Source organism: Columba livia, chromosome 10, assembly GCF_036013475.1.
Source record: "Columba livia isolate bColLiv1 breed racing homer chromosome 10, bColLiv1.pat.W.v2, whole genome shotgun sequence".
Taxonomy (NCBI): Eukaryota; Metazoa; Chordata; class Aves; order Columbiformes; family Columbidae; genus Columba; species Columba livia.
This window is the reverse complement of record NC_088611.1, coordinates 11,466,642-11,490,445: the sequence shown is the minus strand read 5'-3', so window position 1 is coordinate 11,490,445 and position 23,804 is coordinate 11,466,642. Positions and strand designations below refer to the sequence as shown.

Below are 23,804 nucleotides of genomic sequence, written 5' to 3'. Positions count from 1 at the left end.
GCTGCTTTTGTGGTGCCAGCACTCAGAATTCCCATACAAAGGATATTCCTTCCATGGTGTTCTCACACACAACAGGAATGAATGTCACAATTTTGTAAAAACACAGTGAACTGCCATCAGCCAAATTGTTTTGATTCTGCTAAAACCAACACTAACGAGCTAACTTCAAGTTTAGTTCCAGTGCCATGTTTAGTTCCAGTGCCCCATTCCTATGCATGCCTCTGGTGCTTTGTACTGCACAGATATCTCAAGTTTGTTATTGCTATTATCATTTATGTTAGAGCACTGTTCAAGCTCTAGTTGTGGATCTGGCTGTATTAAGCATGGCAGAATATCTCAACGAAGAGATGTTTGCTGTAATAACATAGAGGAGTATTAAAGTGAATGGTATGTGATGGGAAATCAGGACAATTTTGTTCCTTACTGTAAATAACACAGGACAAAATAAGGGTAAGGTAAGCGAATGCCTAAATAAATATTAAGCGCAGTTCTCACAAGCTGCAAATACATCTCTCAGACATTGTTCCTGCTTCAGTAACTTAAATAGACAGAAGCCCCGCTTTGCTGTCAGTCCAGTTATCCAGTTTTTACTGTGTGTTTGTGGATGCAATAAACTGCCCCAGAAGAGTTGCCACCAGAGAAATAAGTTAAGCAAAACTCTCTCTAACTGCTAAACCCACAATGAAAGCTCAGTTTCTTTTGGCTTCTTTGTGTTAGATCTTTTTGTTGAAAGGAGACTTAAATCATTGTCTTCTCATGCTGTATGGCGGAGCTGGAGGTCTGTGAACACAGGCGGTGGTTAGCAGATAGATAACTCATAGTAAAGGCTGTGCAATTATGTCCCCTCTAGAAAATTCCAAAATTGGGATGTTTATCTGCCTGAACAAGCGTGTTTGGGGTATTTTGTTTTTCTGTGTAGGAGTGAAAGGGCATTTCTCATTCGAGCTGGCAAGATTATGCCTCTATGATCAGTTGCCATTTCTGAGAGAAGGTGAATTACTTATCTCTGTTGGATTCACTCCAAGTATCTGCAGTGAGTTTTAGTTCCCTTTTGCAACACCTCCTTGTCTAGTTCACTACCCATCACAGGCGCACAAACCTCCACAAGTCCACAGCTATGATTTAATAGTGTTTTCAGGGTACTTAATAGGCAAATCACCTTGGAAATACACAAATATGAATTTCATGCGCAAGAATTAATATAACGGAAATATTTTTGTTTCATCTGAAATTTTCAAAGAAATTTTGTTTAAAATTTTTTGAACAAAAAGGCTTGGGTTTTTTTTTAGTCACTTTTGAAAGAAGACAAAGTACTTCTTTGCTCACCAAACAAACATTTTTTCACTGAAACCCTTCAAAAACCCAACATTTAGAGCAAAATAAAGCAATATTTTTGTTAAAATACCCATTTTCAGCAGAAAAATGATCAGCTTTGCCTATATCTCTGCCAGTCCATTCCACCAAATGTCCACAAACCACAGAAGCGAATAGACTGAGCCAGATTTCAAGTAACTAAAATCAGGGGTAGCCAACTGCAAACTAAGGAATTAAGTACATTTCCAATCTGTCATTTTGAAGACTTATAATCTGAGTAATGACAGTGTCAAGAGGGCATTGCCTCAATACAACACCAGGGCAACGCAGTGCCTGAGTTTGGTACAAAAGCAGGACAAGGGCTCTCGCAGGAAATAATAGGATATTGGCACGGTTATGTTCACTGCTCATGGAAAACCATAATTTCTTGGTACCCGGGGCTTTGAGTAGTCTGTGCCCGGGCATTTTGCCACAATAACAGATGGACACAAGAGTAAGCAGATATGAAACTGTGTGTCGTGTATGGTGTCGGGGTCGTGAAGCCCAGCTGGGAATGTGCAGACAACAGTCTGCCCTGAATTTCTGTGTCACTGCCATTTGCTTTCTAAAAACGTAAGAAGCATTTTCAGCCATCTCCAGTGGCTGGCCACCTTCTAACCAGGCAGAACACTGAGTGAAGTCACTGTAATAAAGTCTTTACCTCCTTGTCTGTCCTCAGGTGCCCTTTTGGAGTGGGATGAAATGAGCTCCCTTCCCTCTCCCGCAGTCTGTGCCAACACACATACAAGGAACACAGCCTCATGCCATGGCCTGGTGTTGGCTGTGAAGAACCTGTTCACAGGGGCTCTTCAAACCAAGCAGTTTAGACTAGCTATAGCCTATAGTATAACCCTTAGTATAGCCCCAGTGTTTTAAAAGGGCTCAAAAATCTGAAAGCTTCACCTTGCAAACCGTACGCATGAAGTTGAGCAGTTCTGCTAACATAAAGCATCACAGAAAGCCTAGTATTCAACTAATTATTTTTTTCTTTGCTATCAGCCCAACTCCTCATCTAAGCTGGGTCAAACTCACTGGAAACCTGCCCAGGGATGAACCAGAAACAGAAAACTTTGGGAAGATACTGAAGATAGAGCAAGCGACTGCAGCTGACGAAGGAACATACCAGTGCACAGCAAGCAACCCCATGGGGAGAGCGAAGCACGAGTTCCATGTTCATGTGGAAGGTGCTGAGTACACTTTACTAAGCTTATTGATTTTGAACAGAGAGGTGGTTAAAGGGAGTAAATAAGGACCTTTGCTAACGTAACTCAATGTAATGTATAAATTCAACCAACTCTATCAACTTATGTTAGCCAAGGACCTACTTTCTAGTTTTGGGAAGCTTGTAGAAAGTAACACCTTTTTAAAAAGAAAAAAATAGAAATGATGAACTGTTTTCCTGAACCATGAAGGCTCTACAAAGTGGTGAACAGGAGTACAAATACATGATTAGATCCAATACTCTAAAAACGTGAGTTAGTCATGCAGACCTATTGATGAAATAGCTTTTACTAACCTGAATATCAGACCAAATGACCATTCTACCTGGTCTTAAAGAATGTGAAAATGGCTATACTGAGCAAGATCAGAGGTACATTTAGCTTAATTTCCTTTCTTTGGCTTCCACCAAAAGGGAATGCCTAGGGAGGATTGTAGAAATGCAGTGAGCAAACATGGTACTACCCTTCTCTTCCCCTTCTTCATGTGCTCCCTTGCTACCATTGCTAAGGGTGGTTTCTACAGCCCCTGAAAAGTACCATAAAAAATTATGAAATATAGTAAAAAAACAAACAAATAAGAAACCCACCAAACTTTTAACTGACTTTAAACAGTTAAAAAAAACCCTGAAACATGACCTTCTTGTCATCCCACTGAGTATCCAAGGCCTGTTCCCTCCCTAGTCTTCATGCTTGGAAGGATGATCAGTTCTATGTTAGCAACATTTGTAAATACTCTGAGGTTTCCACTCATGCATATCTTACACTCGTGCGTATCTTACACTTGTGCGTAGGGTGTTGCACGAGCACACACACAAGTCTGGTGGCTGAAGAGGGTGAGTGCTGGGTGCTTGTGCTGGCCTAGTGAAACAGAGAACCTGCCGTGTTTGTGCATCCCTTTGGTTGTCATTTATTTGTGTTGCTACTAAATGAAGGCAGATGAATGAAGCCAGCCAAGATACCTTCAGAACAGGCATCTTGCAGAGTGCAGATAGAGGCACACAGCACCTGCTTTCCCTCCATCCTCCTTTCTCCCTTCTCACTCTCCAGACACTTCATACGAGGCACATGCAAGTGCTCTTTTCCAGAAGCAAAGCAAACCCCTAACGAGACTTAGCAGAGACAAGTGAGCCCTACCACTGCAACTCTTTCAGCAAGGTTGCCCATAAGTAGCTACAAAAAGAGAATCCTGAAGCAGAACTGAAAAACTTGCTGAAAACAGTTTCTTTTAACTGATGAAAAATACTCCAGCTTCTGATTTGCAGAGAAAAAAAAAATCACAGGCAGTATTAAACTGTTGGAGTTTGCCAACTGCTTCATGTTAATCTGTGCTTCTTCCTACTCCGTGGTCACAAGGAATCCTGATGGGAGGAAAGGCACTTACAGCTACCTGCTCTGTATTGACCGAGCTGTGGAAGAGCCTTTTCTCCCAGTATGTGATAAATCTTCCCCATTCTCTTTACACAACCTTGTGTCTTACAGTCTTCTTTTCCACCCTGGAAGTGTGGCAGAGAGGGATACCAGGGCATGGCAAGTTTTCAGCTGCGACGGAGGGGAAGTGCTGACTCCTAGAAATCATTCCAGATGGTTTGGAGCATCTCTGCTGTAACTGAATATTTTAACAATCTGGCTATGATTTTCTCGGCTGTAAAAATTGAATCCTTCAAAGAAATTGCAGGAGATGCAAAAACTAAAATACCAGAGAAATAACATTAATTAAGCTGTTCAGAATATTGACCCCTTTCTTCCCCATTGTCTAGAAGAAAAAAAAGGAAGAAAGATTTGAGCAAATTGTTGTTCCTGCTCATTAACAAACAAGTACCAAAAAAAAAAAAAAAAAAAAAAAGTAAAAAGTGCTTTTGCAATCGCTATTGAATTAATTTCCCATGTGTGTAACTAATGATGGCTACTGTCACACTAGCAGGAATTCTTCCTCACTGTCACCTCACATGCAGGTTATCAAGGTAAAATTGAACACAAACACTGTCTTCTTCTAGAGTTTCTAACCAGAAAATGTCACTACCATTAATCAGAGGTGGGCATGTTCATCATTCTTGCAGCACCTCCTGTGTAGGCACTCAAGGGCAGATTTTGAGTTGGTGAAAGTGAGTATTAATTTCTGTTGGCTCCAGGGAGGTTATGCTGACATAGGGCATCCTCTCACCTGACAGGCTCTTCTAAAAGGATGCATGCAGGGTGAAGAAAATTAAACACGGAAGAAAAATTATCTCAGTTAACCACCAACCATTCTCAATCTAATGCAGGCATATAAATCAGGATTTTGCCATCATTCCTGCACTATGGCACATTTTCTGTTCTTCTTTCTGGTATCTGAGGATCTCAAACCAATACCCCAGCCTTCTAAATAGCAGTCTTAATTACTGGTATTTGCATGCAACCCACTGATTAATCCTACAGTAGTCTGAGGGCAAAGATTCAGGCAATTATTATGAAGCATATGAAAATACTCAGCTAGCAAATTGCTTGCCTGTTTGTGCATTTTAATCTCTCTTTGCAAGGAAAGATGTGGCCTGGAACACTGAAACAGGTACAAAAACCCCACTGTTGTCATTCGAATGAGAGGGAATTATTAAAAAAAAAATAAAAGGTAAAAAACAAAGCAAGCTCACAAATTGCCCTGACTTCAAATGTTTGTTTATTTGGTTATTGTATATAATCGCCTAAACCCAATATAAAATGTACATACAACCTCAAAATCTTGTCACTATCACAGTGCCTGATTTAATGGTACCTTGATCTTGACTGAGGCTCCTAGACTACGTTTAACAGAAATAATTATTACAATGTAGACTCCAAGCTGGGAGGAGTGGCTGACACACCAGAAGGCTGTGCTGCCATCCAGAGACATGGACAGGCTGGAGAGTTGGGCAGGGAAAAAATTAATTAAATATAACAAGGGAAAGTGCAAAGTATTGCATCTAGGCAGCAACAACCCCAGGTTCCAGTGTAAGTTGGGGAATGACCTATTAGAGAGCAATGTAGGAGAAAGGGAGCTGAGGGTCCTGGTGGACAGTGGGATGACCATGAGCCAGCACTGGGCCCTTGTGGCCAGGAAGGCCAATGGCATCCTGGGGTGTATTAGAAGGGGGGTGGTTAGTAGGTCCAGAGAGGTTCTCCTTCCCCTCTACTCTGCCTTGGTGAGACCACATCTGGAATATTGTGTCCAGTTCTGGGCCCCTCAGTTCAAGAAGGACAGGGAACTGCGGGACAGAGACCAGTGCAGGGCAACAAAGATGATTAAGGGAGTGGAGCATCTCCATTATGAGGAAAGGCTGAGGGACCTGGGTCTCTTTAGCTTGGAGGAGATTGAAACCTTATTAATGTTTACAAATATATAAAAGGTGAGTGTCATGAGGATGAAGCCAGGCTGTTCTTGGTGACAATCAATGATAGGACAAGGGGTAATGGGTTCAAACTGGAACACAAGGGGTTCCACTTAAATTTGAGAAGAAACTTCTTCTCAGTGAGGGTGACAGAACACTGGAACAGGCTGCCCAGGGTGGTTGTGGAGTCTCCTTTTCTGGAGACATTCAAAACCCGCCTGGACGCCCTCCTGTGTAACCTCATCTGGGTGCTCCTGCTCCAGCAGGGGGATTGGACTGGATGATCTTTCGAGGTCCCTTCCAATCCCTAACATTCTGTGATGATATAATAGCTACGGGCCTTTGCAGCTATGTCTTGTAATACTTTCATTACTCAGCTAGCAAAAAATAAAATAGATTAAGCTAATGTGAGGCAGGCACATGGCTGGTTGTTTTAATCAGGCTCAAACTGTAGTTCTGTGTTTCACTGGAAAACTGCTTCAACTGGGATGCAGATCCCAAGGTGGTAACTGCATCTATAGCTGCAGACGATGCCCCCAAAGCAGAGTAAATTGACAGCCCTTGGAAAGACATGAGGAGAATTTGAAATGATCTTGACAAATTGGGAAAATGGTCTGGAATCAAAAGGATGGGCTTCAATAAGTACAAGTGCAGAGCAATTCTCATCAGGCAGTACTAATTGGCTTCATAAGCACAGGATGGAAAATGTCTGGTTAGACTAGTCTGTAGGATGTATAAAGGACTGCAAGCTGAGCATGACTTGGAAATAATAGTCTTGCAGAAAATGCAGAAATCATCCTGGAAAGTATGAAGGAAAATGAGAGAACTGATAAGGCCTCATGTGACACAAGCTGTTCTACATCAAGGCTGGGCTTGACTCAAGACAGTTCAGAAAGCAGCAAGGGTAGACACAGAGCTCAAAAACATGTCATTTGAGAAAAAATTTGATAAATATGTTTAATTTAGGAAAGAATGGATCTGAGGACTGCATAGCAGCATTCAGATGCACTGAAGTTTCTTCACAACGTAAAATAACAAATTTTTCTCTTAGTTCCCTGGAGATAATAGAAGATACAATCAGACTTAAATTGCAGCAAGGAAGAAGTTGGTTAGGTGTCAAAAACTTGTTCTAGTTCTGTGAAAGTTTGGATCCATTGGGGGTGTTTTAGGTGTAGATGATCCTGCTTTGTTGCAGAAGGGTGAAATAGATGCCTATTTTAGATCCCTTCTATTTTTGGACCTGTCGTTATGTTTCTGTAAAGACATAAATCTATTAACAAGGGGCTCCACAGTTATAACTCTTACCAAGAAGAATACATTATGCAGTGAAATATTTACCATGTTGCATTGTCCATACAGATTAACAATGTGACTGTCCCAACATTGTTTTTTTGTAGTTGCTAAAACGTCTGTGTATATTTTGTTATTCTTTTGTTCTATATACTTATAAGTAGTGTAGCATATCTACCACAGAGAAAAGAGTTTCTTCAGCCTTTCTGTGAAATTACATTTCATACTTGACAAAATCTTATTGCCTATGGCTTTGCAGCTGCATCACTTTCTTGGGGCAAATACAGCAATTCCCATGCTGAGAAAGGAAAGCAGTGGTGTAATTGGTCTGCAGCTCACTTCCAGAGCATAAGCAGAGGTGAAAATAGGAAGGGATCCATTGGGTGGTTTGTATCCAGTCTGCTTGGGGTGTCATCACCAAAACAAGGAAATTTCCTGTGTCAAGTACTGTGTTTGTGGCAGACCTAGTGAAAAACAAAAAAAAAAAAAAAAGAAAAGTTTGTCAGGACTATCACAAACCTGTTCACCTTCACGCCTTTGGCCTGTCTTTTCCTGATGAAAGCATAATGTATATGAGAGAGAGAGGGGGAGGAAAAAGATCTACATAAACCATGTTCTGCTGCTTATAGAGTTTTTTCCTGGAGCCTAATACAAGGAACTATAACAAGTGTGGTCATGTCACATGCTGCACTACAGGAAGGCAACCAGCCCTGCATGAGTGGTAGGTGGTAGAGGAAATCTCTACTTTGTGAAGGAAATGCAAAGATGTTATAATTTTAGGTAAACTTCAGCATCTTGAATTTTACTTCAGCCTTTAGCTGTTGCTAAACAGTGATTCTTTGTGGATGCTCTGTTGTGGAAATGGTGGACTTTGTGTAGAAGCTCTTGTGTATCACACTTCAGGGTGTTTTTTCAATATATCTCTGTGAATATGAGCAATGATGTTTTGTTTTAGTATATCACACTGATAACATCTGGAGATGTATTACCAGCAACAGAGCTCTGTTAATCTTCAAAGCGTTTTATAAGCATTAACTAATGAATCCTCATATTTCCCATACATTAGCTCATAATTTTCAAACAGGGAAAGAGGCCCAGTGATCTGCACAGCACATGCAGAGAGGTAGCATCAGGTCTGGAATTAAAATTTGAAAGTTTGTTTCTTCTCAGGAAAAGAAAATGATGAATTCAAGGCTGTGTTTTGAATTGAGGCTGCCCACTGAAGTGTAGGCAGGCTCAGGGACCTGCATTCAGTTTGTAGAGAACAAAGTGTTTCTTAGATTAATACTTCCCCCCACCCAGTTCCTTCCTATCCATTATGGTGGTGTTTTTCCAATGAGGTTTTGGTACCTGATGCTTAGGAGCTGCTCTGCAGAGGAGAGGGTTTCCCAGAGCTATCCCAGTTTAGCTGGCAGTGCTGGGAAAGAAGAGAGCACAGGGAATGCTGCAGCACACTGCTGCTCCTCTACCACCACCCTGTGGGCAATCTTTCTGGGCCACTCGTTGGGATGATGGTTTTCTCATCCCCAGTGATGAGAAAACGTTTCAGCATTCCTAAATATGGTACAGATCCACCTCTGATCTGATGGAAAACCAGAATATAAAGAATCATAATGCATTTCCTCAGCACATGTAGATGAGCAGATGGAGGTGCTGCATCCTTGTGTGGAGCTTCTCTGAATTGCTGTGCCCTCCGGCTACCCTGGGGAAGGCAGTGGAAGCCGCTTGCTGATGCCTAGTGAGGGGGATCTGGGCAGGGTGGATATTTGCATCTTGTTTGAGTTGTTGAAATAGTCTCACTTCATTTCACAGACCATGATCTCATGTCTGAGGGGCCTTTTGAAAATGCTGACCTGTTCAGCTTTACCTCCTTCCTCAGCCTCTCACCTCCCATTTGCACTTGTTTTCCACTTGGATAAACACTGCCCATTCCCTACGCTGTCTCCCTGACACTCACATTTCACAAAGCCCTGAAGGACAAAAATTGATGTGTGCTGATGCTAATTTTACCTTTTGCAGCGTCCGTTTCCAAGAAAAACAATACAGCTGCACAATAGGCTGCTAGGAGCCGGCTGGGAACTGTTGGTAGCGTTTGCCATCTGCTGGAGAACCATAGCAATAGCAGAATTTGAGTTTTCTCGCTGTGGCACCTGATACCTGCAATGTCCCCTCTTTACAGAGCCTCCTCAGTGGATAAAGGAGCCCGAAGGTGGTGTTTACAGCATAGGAACAAATCTTGTGCTGCTGTGTGAAGCTATTGGCAACCCGGAGCCAACCATTCAGTGGAAACTTAATGGGGCACCCATCGATAGTAAGTGCAAGGTCCCACGTCCTCCTTCAGGTGGTGGCTGGGTGGGATGTGCCCGTGTTGTGTCTGGTTAGATGGAACACACAAATCCTAAAGTACTAAGGGTTGTCTGGTTTGACATCTATTTAGACATGAATTTTTATTTACTTATAAAGCTAATGTTTAATTGCAGTCTTGAAGAGAGTAAGGGTGAAAACTGCAGAGCTGAGGAGTGGTGGTACCCATGAGTTACTGCCTCTGCCTCACCCCACAACTCTCCCATCTTTTGGAGATCTAGGATAGCTTATGCTCACTGAGGGCTCCTGGTCTTTCTTTTTGCTTCTGAACAAGCACAAATGATCATGTGGCAGGGGAGCACAGGTGCTGCTCCCTGGTATAGCAGTTTTATTGCTACAATTTTGAAAAGTCTGTGTGAGGACTTTACTGGAAATCGGTACTCTAGAGCACTTTTTCAGACCAAAGAACTGCTGGCAAAGGCAGCGCTTTGCAACTTGCTCAGGTTTGATCCTGATGTGCTTCGTCTTTGACTTTCAAGCAGTGAGGAGAGACTGTGAACCCCACAGTTGTGTTGTTTTGTCCATTTCCTGATACAGTCTGGGTCTTTCCAGGTAGGACCTTCAGAGGCAGAATCTCTGCCAGAGAGATCAGTCTTACCAACTTGCAGCTTCAAGACAGTGCTGTCTACCAGTGCGAGGCCAGCAACAAGCACGGCACCATCCTTGCGACTGCCAACGTGAACGTTCTCAGTGAGTACCCTCCTGGCCTTCCCTGTTTATCCGAAAAGATCCAACTGCAGTGTCCCATTCAGCTGACTGAATGCTTCAGAACAGCTTGGGGAAGATAACCATGTCATTGTTTTTTTGCATTGACCTCAGATTTTAAGGAATACATTGTCCAAACTAATGCAACAAGCCTTATGGCAGGCAATATTCTATGCTTAGCGTAAGCGCTCATGAGCTTTGATATATTCTTTATTTTAAAAACATGGTTGTGGTTGGGCTCAAAATCTTTTTAATTCAAATGTACTAAAACCACTAGGGGCTGAATTGTGACCACAACTCTGTTTTTGATTTATTAAGTGTATTGTTAATCTTTAATTTCAGTTGCAATGCCCAGCCTGTTCTTTGAAGAAAGAGAGTAATGGGAATTTTATTTAATAGAAGAGGTCTCCAGAGGAAGCAGAACTAGGTCTGTTTTCTCCTGGAGCACACTGAGGTTTTGTGTTCTGACATGTCCAGCAGTCAGCCACTGTTATCTTTGTCAGTGTAGCTTATGAGAGCTCAGTCGCTCAGTGCAACTAGTTCCAAAAGGCAGTGGAATTCCCATTAAGTCGCTAAGCATTTGACCTTTGCTGGAAAAGGGCATAATGCAGAAACAGTATTTGTATTCCCAGTTCTGAAATGCAGTGCTGTTCATTTTGCATTCTCTTTTGCAGATATTGCTCCCTTAATATTGACCTCAGATGGTGAAAACTATGCCACAGTTGTGGGTTACAGTGCCTTCCTGCACTGTGAAATTTTTGCCTCACCTGCAGCAGATATTAGATGGTAAGCCACTAAGAACTGATGTTTTCATGTGAAACAAGTTCATCCATGCTTCCCAAACATTGAAAAATATGCTAGTTTTTATTATTATGGTGTTAAAAATTATAAACTTGTAGCAAAAATGTTTAAGTATTCTGTGTTCAAATGCACTTTCAAGCACTCTGGAGCACTGGTTTATTAAAAAAGGGTAACAAAAGTCCTCAGGACCTGTGTGAGGCAAGTGCTGGGATATTCTTTAAACCAAGCCATGCTGGATATAGCCGAATTCTGCTACAGCTTCACCTGCCTTAGTTTAATGTTAGCAACTTTTAAAATTTGGACACGTTATTGAGGTGGAAACCTGATGACTTATGCTCTGTACTTACCCAGAAATGGTTCCATATGGTTAGAAATCACAGGATTGTCATAACACTTGACAGGTGAAATAAAATAGCAAATGACAGCTATAGAATAAAGGCTCAACCAGACCAGTTTAAAGACCTTGCTAGATGCTGTCAGTGTGTTTTTGGTTTGCAGGAAGCTTATGTCCCTTTGTGATTTGCCTGTGTATGGGTAAAGTGACTTGCTAATCTCGACTTAGTCACTCAGTGGCAGATCTGAAACAAGTTCCAAAAATTCCTGTGTCTCCTGCAATATCTGCTAACCACGAAATAACAGCTCCTGCAGCCTTAGAAATAACCCATAACTATTATTATCCTCTTTAGGACTAAGGATGAAAGCATAGAGCCACTTTCGACATCACGCTATGAGTTAAATAAGAATGGCACCCTAGAGATCAAAGAAACAAAGAAAGAAGACACTGGATCATATGCTTGCTGGGCTGCAAACTCTGTTGGTAAAAGAGCGATCACTGCTAATCTGGATATAAGAGGTAATGTCTCACGAATAGAAATACCTTGACATCTGCTAAAGTTTCATATTTTTAAATTTTCAGTAAATAAGTAATTAGTACATGCTTAGTCCAAGACAGAGATATATTCTGTCAGACTATAAATTCTCCATATACTAACACTATACTAAGACCTGAAATTACCACAGGTCTCATATGTATGTAGCAGTTAGTATTGTCCCAATTTTTCTGTGTGATTTCTCTATGCTCATAGAAGATATTTACTTTCCTCTTGATACTAACAGATGCTGCACAGGCTACCAGAAACTTGCAGCTTAAGTCACAGATCCATCAGCTTTATTTTCTTGAAAGGATTTTCCGTCCTTCTTGTCATCAGCCCCGTTACACTCAGAGAAGGTTCTTGGCTGATCCTTGGGGGCTCAGAGTCCTCCCTGTGCTCAGGGGCTCAGTGGGGTCCTCGCTGAGCCAGATACATACCTTGTGCTTTAATTTTGTTTTAAGGGATTTATTTGGTTGGTTGGACGGGAGGGTTTTCCCCTGGCAGGGTGATGGCAGTGGACACCTTCTGTTGAGTGCACAGGTTAAAGTTAGAGGGTTGCATACAAATTTACATAGTATTTATGGCTTGCCAAGCAAAATTCCCATAATTACTTAATTAACAAAGTCCTCAAAAGGACTGTCAGATTCAGGTTTGCTGTGACAAACTTGAGGAAAAAAAAACAAACCACTCTTTTTGTGTTCTATTTCCACCCACTCCCTTTGCTTTGTAAATTTTACAGTGATAATAAACATGAAAATGTACAATGAAATTCTCACAGAGCAACATTAAAAAGAAATTCAGACAAGAGCTTTCTTCTTACTTATTCATCTGTTTCCGCATTCAGATTAGAGTCAATTAAAAGAACAAACTTGATTGCAATGCTTTTTCTCACTTGACTTTAATAAGCTTGTAATTTTTGTTGGATCATCGCCAAAGCCTATTTCAAATGGTGATTTGACATAAAAATCATATTCAAGCTTAATATATCATCCATTTCATGACAGTCTGCTAACAAGTATTTTCACCTGTGACTGTTTGCAGGGTGTGTTTTTTGGTTGTTGTTGTTGCATTCTTTTGTGTGTTTGGATGTTTGTGGGTTTTTTGTTTGTTTGCTTTTTCTCAAGCTCTTTGGTTTGGAATAAACTAAAAAAAGAAAATTTCAAGATAGAAAATAGATCCTGTGAAATATTTATTTCAAAACCAACCATCCTTCACTTCAAATGTTTTTATATATAATAAAAAAGACATGATCATTGCTCCTAAGGTTGAATTTTATATATGAAGTGCTTGGTGAAAATTTGCTGTAATAGCCTCTCTCTCCTAATCAAAGTGTTTTTCTGTGATCATTCAGATGCTACAAAACTTGTTGTTACTCCAAAGAACCCCCGAGTGCTGAAATCACATTCAGTTTTATTGAAATGTCAGTCTGAGTATGATTCACACTTGAAACACAGTTTTAGGTTATCCTGGAGGAAAGATGGAGATGAGCTGCCAGTCAACAGCACAGAAGATGGCAGGTAAGCAGGGAAGAAACAAGAGTTTTCTTGATCTCAGCAGAGTGATGGTGTATGGTTCAGGAACATGAGTTTCAATAAACATGAGACTTAATATCTTGAAATGCAAATTTATGCCGGCAAGAATTCTTCATGTGATATGTGAATAGATCTGCATTTTATATACATATAAATATTAAGTGCATCTATATGAGTTCTGAGCCATGGCTGGCAAATGATTTTGGTTTTTATTAACTTTCTTACTGTCATGGCATAATATTACCTAAATGTTGGTTTAATCCAAAAATACAACCCTAGCCACAGTGCAGTCAACTGTGGTTTTGTTTCTCCACCTCAGTGGTAATAGTATTTTTGTGTTTTTTACACTTCCTTGGCCAAAGCAAAGTCCTCATTATGTTGACATGAACTGAAAACAGGTGTCTGGGATTCTGTCTAAAATCATACACATTAAAAGCAATGAGAATTTCCTGTGTATGGGTTTAGGACTTACAAGTGCAGGCTAAATTTTGTCCAGCTTTTATGTTTCCATTGACCTTAAGGGATGGAGCTGAGCCTTTATTCCATATGAAGGGTCCCACAGTGGGCAATCAGATGTCTTCATTAATTACCACAGAAGAGAGATGATTTCCTAAATACTGGAGAGGTTGGAGATCCTGCTGAGGCCATGTAGTGAAAGGAGATAGTGCCAAGCAAATACCGTCTCTGCAACAGATCCTGTGTGCCTGGGTTAATGCCAACTTCCCTGGTATTGGACATTACACAAGTGGGCTGGGATTGCTCAGTTTTACTCAATCCTTTTAAAAAATTTGGACATAAAGCCCATGTATTTGCCTCATTAATGATGTGCCAAAATCCTGTGTTCTAGACACTCAGCCGATGCATCTCAATGTGGCTCTTTTCAGACCAAGAGAGATATGCCAACTTCCAACCATGAAGGCTAAATTGCTACAAAATGCAAATAATAGCCTACAGCACGGTGCATAATACAACTACAATTACATTTGAAAATAATACACCTAATGTGCAGTTATATTATTCAAAATGTTCTGTTACCAAGTTTTTTCATGAACAGTGTTTCAGAGAGCAGCGGTGTCTTTCATATACTTATCTTGCAAATTTTTCTCTTCCTTTATTGTATACACCTTTTTTTTTTTTTTCCTATAGGATAATTCTGGACAAGGATACACTGTTCATATCAAGTGTGACACTGAAGGATCAAGGAGTTTACACGTGTGTGGCCAGAACTTCTCTGGACAGTGTCACAGCTGAATCACAGTTAGTTGTTCTTGGTAAGTGGACATTTTCCTGATGTGCAAACAGCTCCATGCAGTACCTAATGCCACTGCAGCACTTTTACTTATTTGTTTCTTCTGCCTAGTTCAGTTACAGAGCCTAAATAACCCAATCTCACAGAGGTGCAAGGTCCATCTCACCCATTAACCTCAGTTGTGCTACCCTTGTGTCTCCTGGAATGGGGATGCTGATGCAAGCATTTCATTTATATTTAATCAGCTCTTTGTTATACCTAAGATGAGACAACCTTTTTTCTCAGTTCGGGAGTCACCCACAGTGGCTATAGGACAGGCTGGAAGGTGTAATAGTATATTAAGAATGGCTCTGCTTCTGCTTTGACGTCCTTGGTCAGTCCTTCACTCCACTTCACTAGAAACATGCAGACAAATTACCACTTGAACTATGTTTTGCAAAAGAAAGACATAAGACAGTATTTAGATGTCCAACTCCTCTGAAGATCAGTGAAAGTGAAGCACCTAAAAGGATTATCTCTGTGAATCTGAGCATAAATTATTGTCCAGTAGCAAAGAGTAAGTTTTCAGCAGAGAAAGGCTTTGACCCACAGATTCTGAAGCTTGAACTTGTGCCATCCTTACAGGCTACTGCCCTTCCTGAAGGACTACTTGAAATTAAGGGGGTGAACTTGTGTAGTGATGTGCAGTCCTTTCCACATGTACCTAGGTGCATCAGCCAATATCTAAAATGCTATGTTGTGGACAGTTTTGCAGCATTTTAATTTCAGTAGATTTTGCTTCATTTTAAATTTTTATTTCTGGCAGTGATTGCAATAAGAACTAAGACAATCTGACTTTCAAGATGCTTTCACACTTTAAATGAATGTTATTTTTTGGTAAATAGTAAATTAAGAAGATGTTATGTACATTTTTTACAATACTGTATTCTGTAGTGCTTTATAATTCAAAATGTTTGTAGACCATTTGTTATATTACTTATGAAAATTTCATTAAGCTCTTTATTCCCTTTTGAAAAGGTGATTTGCAGAGAGGAAAAAGTCTGTGCTCTTTTTCCCCTTGTTTGTTGTGTGTAAGAAATTTCTTGGTGGATTAACAACATCTGTTATTTCAAAATGAAAAATACAGGCTTCTTTTGCAATGGAAGACTTGTGAGATGGCTAACAAACTACATATGGATAAAGAATTAAATATGGCACAGATGGAAACGTCAGGATATAGGCAACTAAGAACAAAGGAAATATTCAGTTAGAATACTTTTGAGTGTTTGTTCTATGATTAATGAACAGATAGAGGAGTGAGTATCTTTAAGATGCAGCATTGCCATCTGTAAATTAATATACTGAATTACAATACCAGATATGCTTCAAGAATAGAACAGCAAAATGCCTGTAGATTAAACTGTGCTTTCCTGATTTTTCCCAAGTACAATAGAAATAGCGGAAAGAAATGCAAAGAAAACTAAAACAAAAGCCCAACCCAAATATAACCTTTTTAACTTTTTGGTGTAACCTGAGGTAAACAAGAACACTCAATATTGTTATTTAAAAAATTCAGTACATACACAATTAATTTCTTTTGCAATGACAGAGACAGTCTTGGTGGTTGAGTTACCTGTTTTTCTTATAAGAAATTACATTGTCAGCCAAAAATGTAGTTGGGACATTCAAGCAGGAGTAGTTCAAAGACCCAAAGTTGCACAATCTCATTTCCTTGGTCTGTACATTTTTCAGATTTTGAAACACCAGTCCTGTGTTTAAGGAAGAGGAGTGTATGTGAATTTGGAAGGATGAGGGGTTACCATTAACCCCAGCAGTGAGGAATTACTCTTTTACATCAGGCCCTACACATTTCAGCTACCAAAATAATCCAGCACAATCAGACTGCAAACTATCAAAGCAAGCCATAAGGAAGATAAATATCTGTCAGTCTGAATACCCTAAATTTGAAAGCGTTCATTCAATTACATACAATTAGGCAAACGACCTATTGCCACAGTTCACCTTTTCTGCCGCTATTGCTGTTGAGAAGCTGGGTGATGTTGCAGACCTGTGTCCACCTTACTATCTTGCAGGACTGTGAGGGGGAACAGCCTATTTCAGTGGTCCTGGTTTGCAGTTTTTCAAGGACCCACCTCAGCTCTAGTTAAGGGGCAGGAACCACACTCCTGAGGAGCAAGCTTTGATTGCAGCAGGGCCGTCCTTTGTGCAAGGCTTGTAAGGTCCCACACTTGTACCCAGGAAGCACAGTGCAGTTATTGCAACAGCCACCAACAACTCTGACTCTGGTATATTCTTGGAACAGCATTAATTGAGCTGGCAGGTGATGAATTTTCTTATTTTCTTTTAATATAGATCCCCATGGCTGAGATAATGAGTGTTATCCTTTCACTCATATTCTAAAAGGCCAAGTTCAATAACTGTCAGAGCTGAGTCACCTTTTACCACTCTGGTTTGCACCAGAGTGAATCCAGGTGATGCTAATATAACGTTCTGCTAAGATCAGTGTCAATATCTATTAATGATTAAACAGATCTTAGTGTTGAATTGCAAAGAAAAATCTGTTGCTGCAAGCACAGTAATGAAAGTAGATGGAAATGAACTCGAGAAGGGATATTGCATTTATAAGGGAGAAAGCAGGACCAGCAGTTTCAGCCTGGTTTTCTGTAATAAAAAGGACCTTTGAAAGCAATTCCCACTTTCCTAATTTTGAAATCCATTTTGAAGTCCATTTTAAAATCAAAAGATATTTCACCACCATCTTCACTGAACTTGCTGTTCCACTCCTTTGGAAAAAGCCAAGACAGACACAAATAGCTTGCTATGCTCCTGACACCACTTCTCCTTTTCTCAGATGTTCCTGATCCACCAGAAGACCTTCAGCTCTCAGAAAATCAAAACCGAAGTGTTCGACTATCCTGGAAAGCTGGAGCCAGTCATAACAGCCCTATTAATGGTATGAGGGATTCTAGTAACATCATCTTGCACTGTTCGGCAATCATTGCATGTCATGGCTGTCAGAAGAAACAACCGTGCTCACAGCCATACTTAGAACAAACTAACTATCATAGTAAAACTAATTAAGTTATTTCCATTCTTGTTATTTATATAAGTCGCGTATACAAGCTTTGCCTTTTTTCTTTTGTTTTGTTTCTTTTCCTCCCCAGAGTTGATTATAGAGTTTGAAGAGGACCGGTGGGAGCCTGGGAGGTGGCAGGAGCTAACCCGAGCGCCGGGAAATGATACCACTGTTCTTTTGTCACTGGCCCCGTATATGAATTACCAGTTCCGTGTCGTGTCTGTGAATGCAGTTGGAAGGAGCCAGCCTAGCAAACCATCGCTGCGCTATGCAACACCTCCAGCTGGTAAACACTGCCATCTAGGCTTCAGAATATTATTATTTTTAGTGTTTTGCTGGGAATAACATTGACCTCTGGTGCTTCAGAGGGGTGTAAAGAATTCGGGGTCACTTATGCCGCTTTTGCTGCTCAGTAGCAGGCCAGGGATGTCAAAGCGAGGAGTCTACACTGCTGTGATCAGCTTTCCTGTGCTCTGCTGATTTTGCACCTTTAAAGCCCATTACAGCCCTTTATGGACAGGCAGTTGTGGAGAGGATCTTTGAGGTTCATGGGGAACCTTCCAGCAGCACTAGGCTTATAAAAAATTTCCATTCATGGTGTATTTCTCACTGTGACAGAAAATGTTGTGTCCCTGAAAGTAATTTTAGAGGCCAACTGTTCAGCATAACAGTTACATTCCCTGGCATTTTTCTTTATTTTTTTTCCTCTTTACTTCAATTTCAGGTCCTTCTTCAGCTTTTCAGCTGTATGTGTCCTACTAACGATATACCTTCTGTTTATTAGCCCCATAGGGAGAAAAATCTCTTCCTCATAATTCCCCTACATCTGGTGCTTTGAAATCCAAAAGTGACAGTTTCATGTTAACTGGTGGCTCCAACCAAAAAGGGCACTTAGGAACCAAAACTGCATAAACAATGTATTTCAGTCACAGCAGCTTTGCTGATCCAAGTAATCAATCTCATTAATGTTGTTTAGGTATCTTTCACTCTAAGTAACACCAAAATAAGAAAAGTTTTCTGCGACCATTTTTTGCATTTAAATAATAAGTGCAAATAAACCCCAGGATTTGTAAACTAACCTTATTGCTTATGTGGTTCCAGCTCCGGACAAGAACCCAGAAAACATCCGAGTTGAAGCCTCTGAGCCAGATGAAATGGTGATGAAATGGGAGGTAAGGGAAAGGTTTCTGTCAATGCTAAATATTGGAAACAGGTTCTCCCTTCAAGCAGCAGTTTCTAAAGCAGCACGGAATTTATCAGCATTCTGTTTTAATATAATTACATAAAAAAAGAAATAACATATCCTTTGACTCTACTTCTCCTACTCCTGTTTTTAGGAAATATTAGCAAATTCCATAGGCAGGACTCTTGCTTCACCTGAAGTCAAAAGTAAATCCATTATTGACTTACATGTTTTCTGCATTTCCTCCCAGTTTTGATTTTGATTCACAAGTCACTTTTTTATATCTAACTTTGCAGGCTGTTAAGAAATATGAAAGTCCTATAAAGCACAGTGAGAATCCTCAAGAGTACACTCTTCTTCTGTGCATCTTGCATGCAAGAAAGTGCTTAAAATAATTGTGGTCTCACCCTGCTCTGCAGGAGGTGCAGCCAAGCCCAGGGATGGTTTATGCATAACTTCTGCCCTTTCAGCCTGGAGGTTTCAAATGACACAGATCACTTGGCCAAGAGAATGTGAGCTTGAATTTTTATATCAAGAGCTAAGGGAGTGTGGAGAAAGTTCTGAAGCATGTGTGTCAAAGAAATTGTGTAAAAATGTTGAGGATGGTTTCCAGTCGTAAGAGTCTCTGGCTTTTAAGCTTACAGCTTCTGTGCCAACAGTTTAGAGAGATGTATATTCCTTTATTTAACACAAATTTCAACAACTGTGGAAGGAAGCAGATTTTTTGTGGCTGGAATTAAACACAATTTACATGAGATTTACTTTTCAATCTGCTACTCATAGCAAGGAACAATAAATGTTTCCCTAGTGTGAATTCATGGTTTAGGCTATAATTATGCCAAAAGGAGATGTTCCTCTAGATCTATCAACTTGGATTTGAATGGGGATTTTTGCTGTATGACATAGCCCAGGGTTAGGGAAGACAATCCTGCCTCTCAGAAGAAATGCAGAGATATAGTAAGCAGCATGACTGGAAAATGTTCCTATGACCAATGCTTTGTTGAACAGAGAATGAGTGCTTCTCCTTGCTGGGAAGCCTGTAATCCACTGCTCAGACAGGGCAAAAGTACAAGTGAAAACTGAGAATGATGGGAGAGAATGGGATGAACAGGCTTTGTTAAATCTTATTGAATCATTTAAATGTCGTAAACAGGATATTAATTTATTTATCATGTTTCCTGTATGCTTTTCAGAGGAAATGCTAGGCACTGAGCATGCTGTTTCTGGCAGACAAGGGCTGCAAAATGATGTTAATCTGCCTAGTTTGGATTAAGAGAGCAGATGAGCTTAAGTGACGAGATTTTCAGCCAAGGATTTGTAGTATTGAGAGATCAAAATAAGAATCAGGCAATGCTGCAAGTTAACTCTAAACGAGAAGTTATTTTTGTGTAGGAATTCTTTACTTCAGCTTCTCTTGCAAATTACATTCCTCAGAGTCTTTGGCATGGAGACAGTTCTCTCAGTGGTGCCTGTTAGAAAGCTGCCCACTCTACTGGCTCCTTGACCACAGTCATCCTGAAGGTCCTCATACCCTCAGAGCAGATAAATGGGAATTTTTGCACATCCCCCAGACTTAGGTCCCTGCCTGTGCATGAGGAGCATTGACGGGGCATTGCTTTCTGCTGGCACTTGCAAGTTGATGCTGTTTCATTTCAGACCTCTGTGTACAGCTTGCATACATATCAGTTATTTTATATTTAATATGTACAATATATAATTTAAATATTAAAAGGAGGCTATGTGGTGGGAAGTAGCCACAGCTGTTTTAGTGGGCTGAAATACCTATCATTTTTGATAGTGCAGGTGACCAGTCAACCTTGCGAATTAAAGAGGCACATTTTCAGAGAAATAAACTCAATTGGAGAATGCCTCATGAAAAGCCACTGCTGTATGTCTTCTAATATTTTATAAATTAATTTTAATTAGATGGGAACCATACTGTGATGAATTCTTCAGTTGATTGGCAAAAGACAGTGGCACAGCAGTTGCACATTAAGTGTCCAGGCATAGTTTCAAGCATTTGGTGCATATTTAGAACAAATCTAAATTTTAATGACCTGACTCGCCATGCTACATAAAGCTCTAAGATAAAACACAAACTTTAGCTGTATTAAATGGCACACACAGTCTTATGCCAAAACATGCATTTTAGCTGTGCTAAAAATGTTGTTTTACGTCACACAAGAAAACAAAGAAAACCTATGTTAAACCAAAATCTGCTGTATACAGTATGCAGAAATATGTCTACAAGCAATTAATTTGTTTTTAAGCCAACTGTTTCTCTGCCTTTCACCCACCTTTTGAAATCAAGACATTTTTCTTCCAGTCATCTTAAAATTTACATGACAGGGATAAGTTAAAGCTTTATTTTTTCCCTCTTTTCTCTCCCAATGTAATAACACACCCTCCAAAATTATCCCCCTCCCAATAGCTGCTGTTTCATGATTTCTGCAACAAAGACAGACAGAATCTCTTTTAAATTCTTCCTCAGCCATTGAAACCCATGGAGAGGAACGGGCCAGGACTGGAGTACAAAGTCAGCTGGCGGCAGCGGGGAGTTGAGGCGGACTGGAACGAGGAGACAGTGAAGAAGCATTCTCTGACCCTGCGAAACACCCCCACCTTTGTGCCTTATGAGATCAAAGTCCAAGCGGTAAATAATTTAGGATCTGGTCCTGAACCAAACGTTACCATCGGATATTCAGGCGAGGACAGTAAGTAGCAGAAGCTTTCATGTAATACACTGATGGGGGATTCTTGTGTTGCAAAATGATCAGTGATGGATTAGGCAGCCCATGACCAAAATTGTTTAAATGCTGGTGCTCAGCATGATGGGCTACATGAGACACAGATGAGATTAATGCTGGGCACCGTGGATACCAGCTTGCTGGTGTTTGAGAGTTTTTTTGGAAAGGTCACTTGTGCTTTCATTTATCTCATTTGCTGGCTGAATCTGGATACTTGTTTGAAGGTCACAGCCTGTAAGGAGTCTATGAAGTTTAGAAGTCACTGTGTTGTACTTTGTGAGAAAAAAAAAATCAGCTTTTCTGGGGCCTGATTCAACAGTTTAACTCTGTCAGAAGTTGAGTATTCTGTCCATTAAGTACAAACACTGAGGCACTGGGCATTGTAAATGAATGTACAGATGATGCTACATTCCCGTGTATGCTGGGTGTTACCTTGCCCATTGAGTCCATGAAGAACGAGTCCTCTTCTTCAGGCTGCACTTCTGTCTAATGGGTTTCTGTGACTCCCTGGTGGCATAGCCCCAGCTCAGGCCTCCCTGTGTCTCTGGAGAAAACTTCCTTCAATGTGAAGCTTTACTTGGGTCTACTCCTGCTCCAAGTCCCCTCCCTGGGTCTCCTCAGTGCCTGTCCACCTCTGATTTTGGACTCTGCCTGGCCTGCAGGGCGTCATCCAGGCCAGGTAAAACAGAGAGGCTTTCTCCCCTTGCTACTCATTTTCCCCAAATAGGTGTCCCTGGGCTGCTCTGAACTGACAGCCACTGCTCACGACACCCACCTTTTGCACAGGGTCTTTGAGCTCTGGCTTCACAGTGGACTTTAATAATCATGTTCCCTTAGGAGAGATGAACATGTGGGAAGATTGCATTGCTAATAGAATTAATGACAGTGCGATGGGGGATGCAACAGTCCTGCTACATCCATGGGACACCAGATAATGTCACTGCTGAGGACATTGCACCATCTCTGAGCAGCAGCCTGAAAAAAAAAATAGTATCTTTTATGTAGGATTTGAGGATTCAAACCAGCAAGGGATTAAACAGCACAGTGGTCAGTTAGCACGGGGCAGTAAGCTTCCCTGATCCCAAATTCAAATGCTTATTGTATTTGCAAATGCGTGGCGGCAGGGACTCGAAGCCTTTGGCAAAAAAGGGAATGGTCCATATTTCAGATCTGCTGACTAATTTCATTATTTAAAGTGAGACAATTTTCATGCCAGAAATCTGAAGTCTTTAATTGTTTAGAATGGTCTCAGGGCTGCTCATACAGGAGAATCCCCACTGCACACGCAAAGGTGGGCAATAAGAAGGTTTGGTGGTGCATCTTCTCTCCCCTGTGCAGTGTATGACAGACAAGAGGTTGAAGCCTGAGAACAGAGAGAAAAAACACCCGCAACATGTTCATTTTCTTTCTGTATCTGTGATGCATCTAATTTTATATCTACCGGTGGAAAATCTTCCCTGCAATTGAGTTATCAATAGATCAAGGCCTCTTTTTTTTCCGGCACTATGATAGCTCCCTGTGTTGTGTAGTGATTAAAATCCTACTGTTTAATGAGCTTAGTTGTAAAATGAAATTGATTATAAAAAAAACTTTATGATTGCCTTCTTGAGTGCTGTGTTAATCATTTTTTTTATTCTTCTCACTGCTGTAAGCATTGCTTGAAACAGGAAATCATAAATACTGGTGTAGAAATTCATATGTCCCAGTACACCTGTGTTCTAGCCCTCAGCAGAAAGCCCTGATATGGCACAATAATGTTTATTGGCCCATTTCACCCACTGGATGCAGGTGGAATGGCTTTTTTCTTGCCTGCAGTAAGACTACATGAACTGCCACAGCTTGAGATCGAAAGCCAAGCCCTGTAGCTGTAACAGTGTGAAACTGTGCTCTTGTTAAGTGTCTTTAGTATGCAGCACTTTTGTTTTTACAGTTCCAGATGCTGCTCCTTCCGACGTATCAGTGGATATTGTGAACAGCACACTGGTCAAAGTCTTCTGGTTTGGAATACCAAAGGACAGAGTTCGTGGGCATTTAAGAGGCTATAAGGTTATGAATTTATCTTTAAATAATT

General features: G+C 40.7%; 1 protein-coding gene across 19 annotated transcripts in view; it reads left to right on the top strand.

The window, feature by feature from the left end:
* Positions 1-23,804, top strand: part of CHL1 (cell adhesion molecule L1 like) — a 135,937-nt gene that overhangs the window by 94,832 nt on the left and 17,301 nt on the right. For all 19 annotated transcript variants that reach the window (XM_065075345.1, XM_065075338.1, XM_065075344.1 and 16 more), the window contains 12 exons: positions 2,353-2,537; positions 9,384-9,515; positions 10,121-10,258; positions 10,948-11,059; positions 11,761-11,927; positions 13,298-13,463; positions 14,625-14,749; positions 17,579-17,680; positions 17,892-18,089; positions 18,905-18,975; positions 21,478-21,700; positions 23,664-23,779. In XM_065075345.1, the coding sequence (XP_064931417.1) occupies positions 2,353-2,537; positions 9,384-9,515; positions 10,121-10,258; positions 10,948-11,059; positions 11,761-11,927; positions 13,298-13,463; positions 14,625-14,749; positions 17,579-17,680; positions 17,892-18,089; positions 18,905-18,975; positions 21,478-21,700; positions 23,664-23,779 (1,735 nt within the window). The remainder of the gene's footprint in view (positions 1-2,352; positions 2,538-9,383; positions 9,516-10,120; positions 10,259-10,947; positions 11,060-11,760; positions 11,928-13,297; positions 13,464-14,624; positions 14,750-17,578; positions 17,681-17,891; positions 18,090-18,904; positions 18,976-21,477; positions 21,701-23,663; positions 23,780-23,804) is intronic.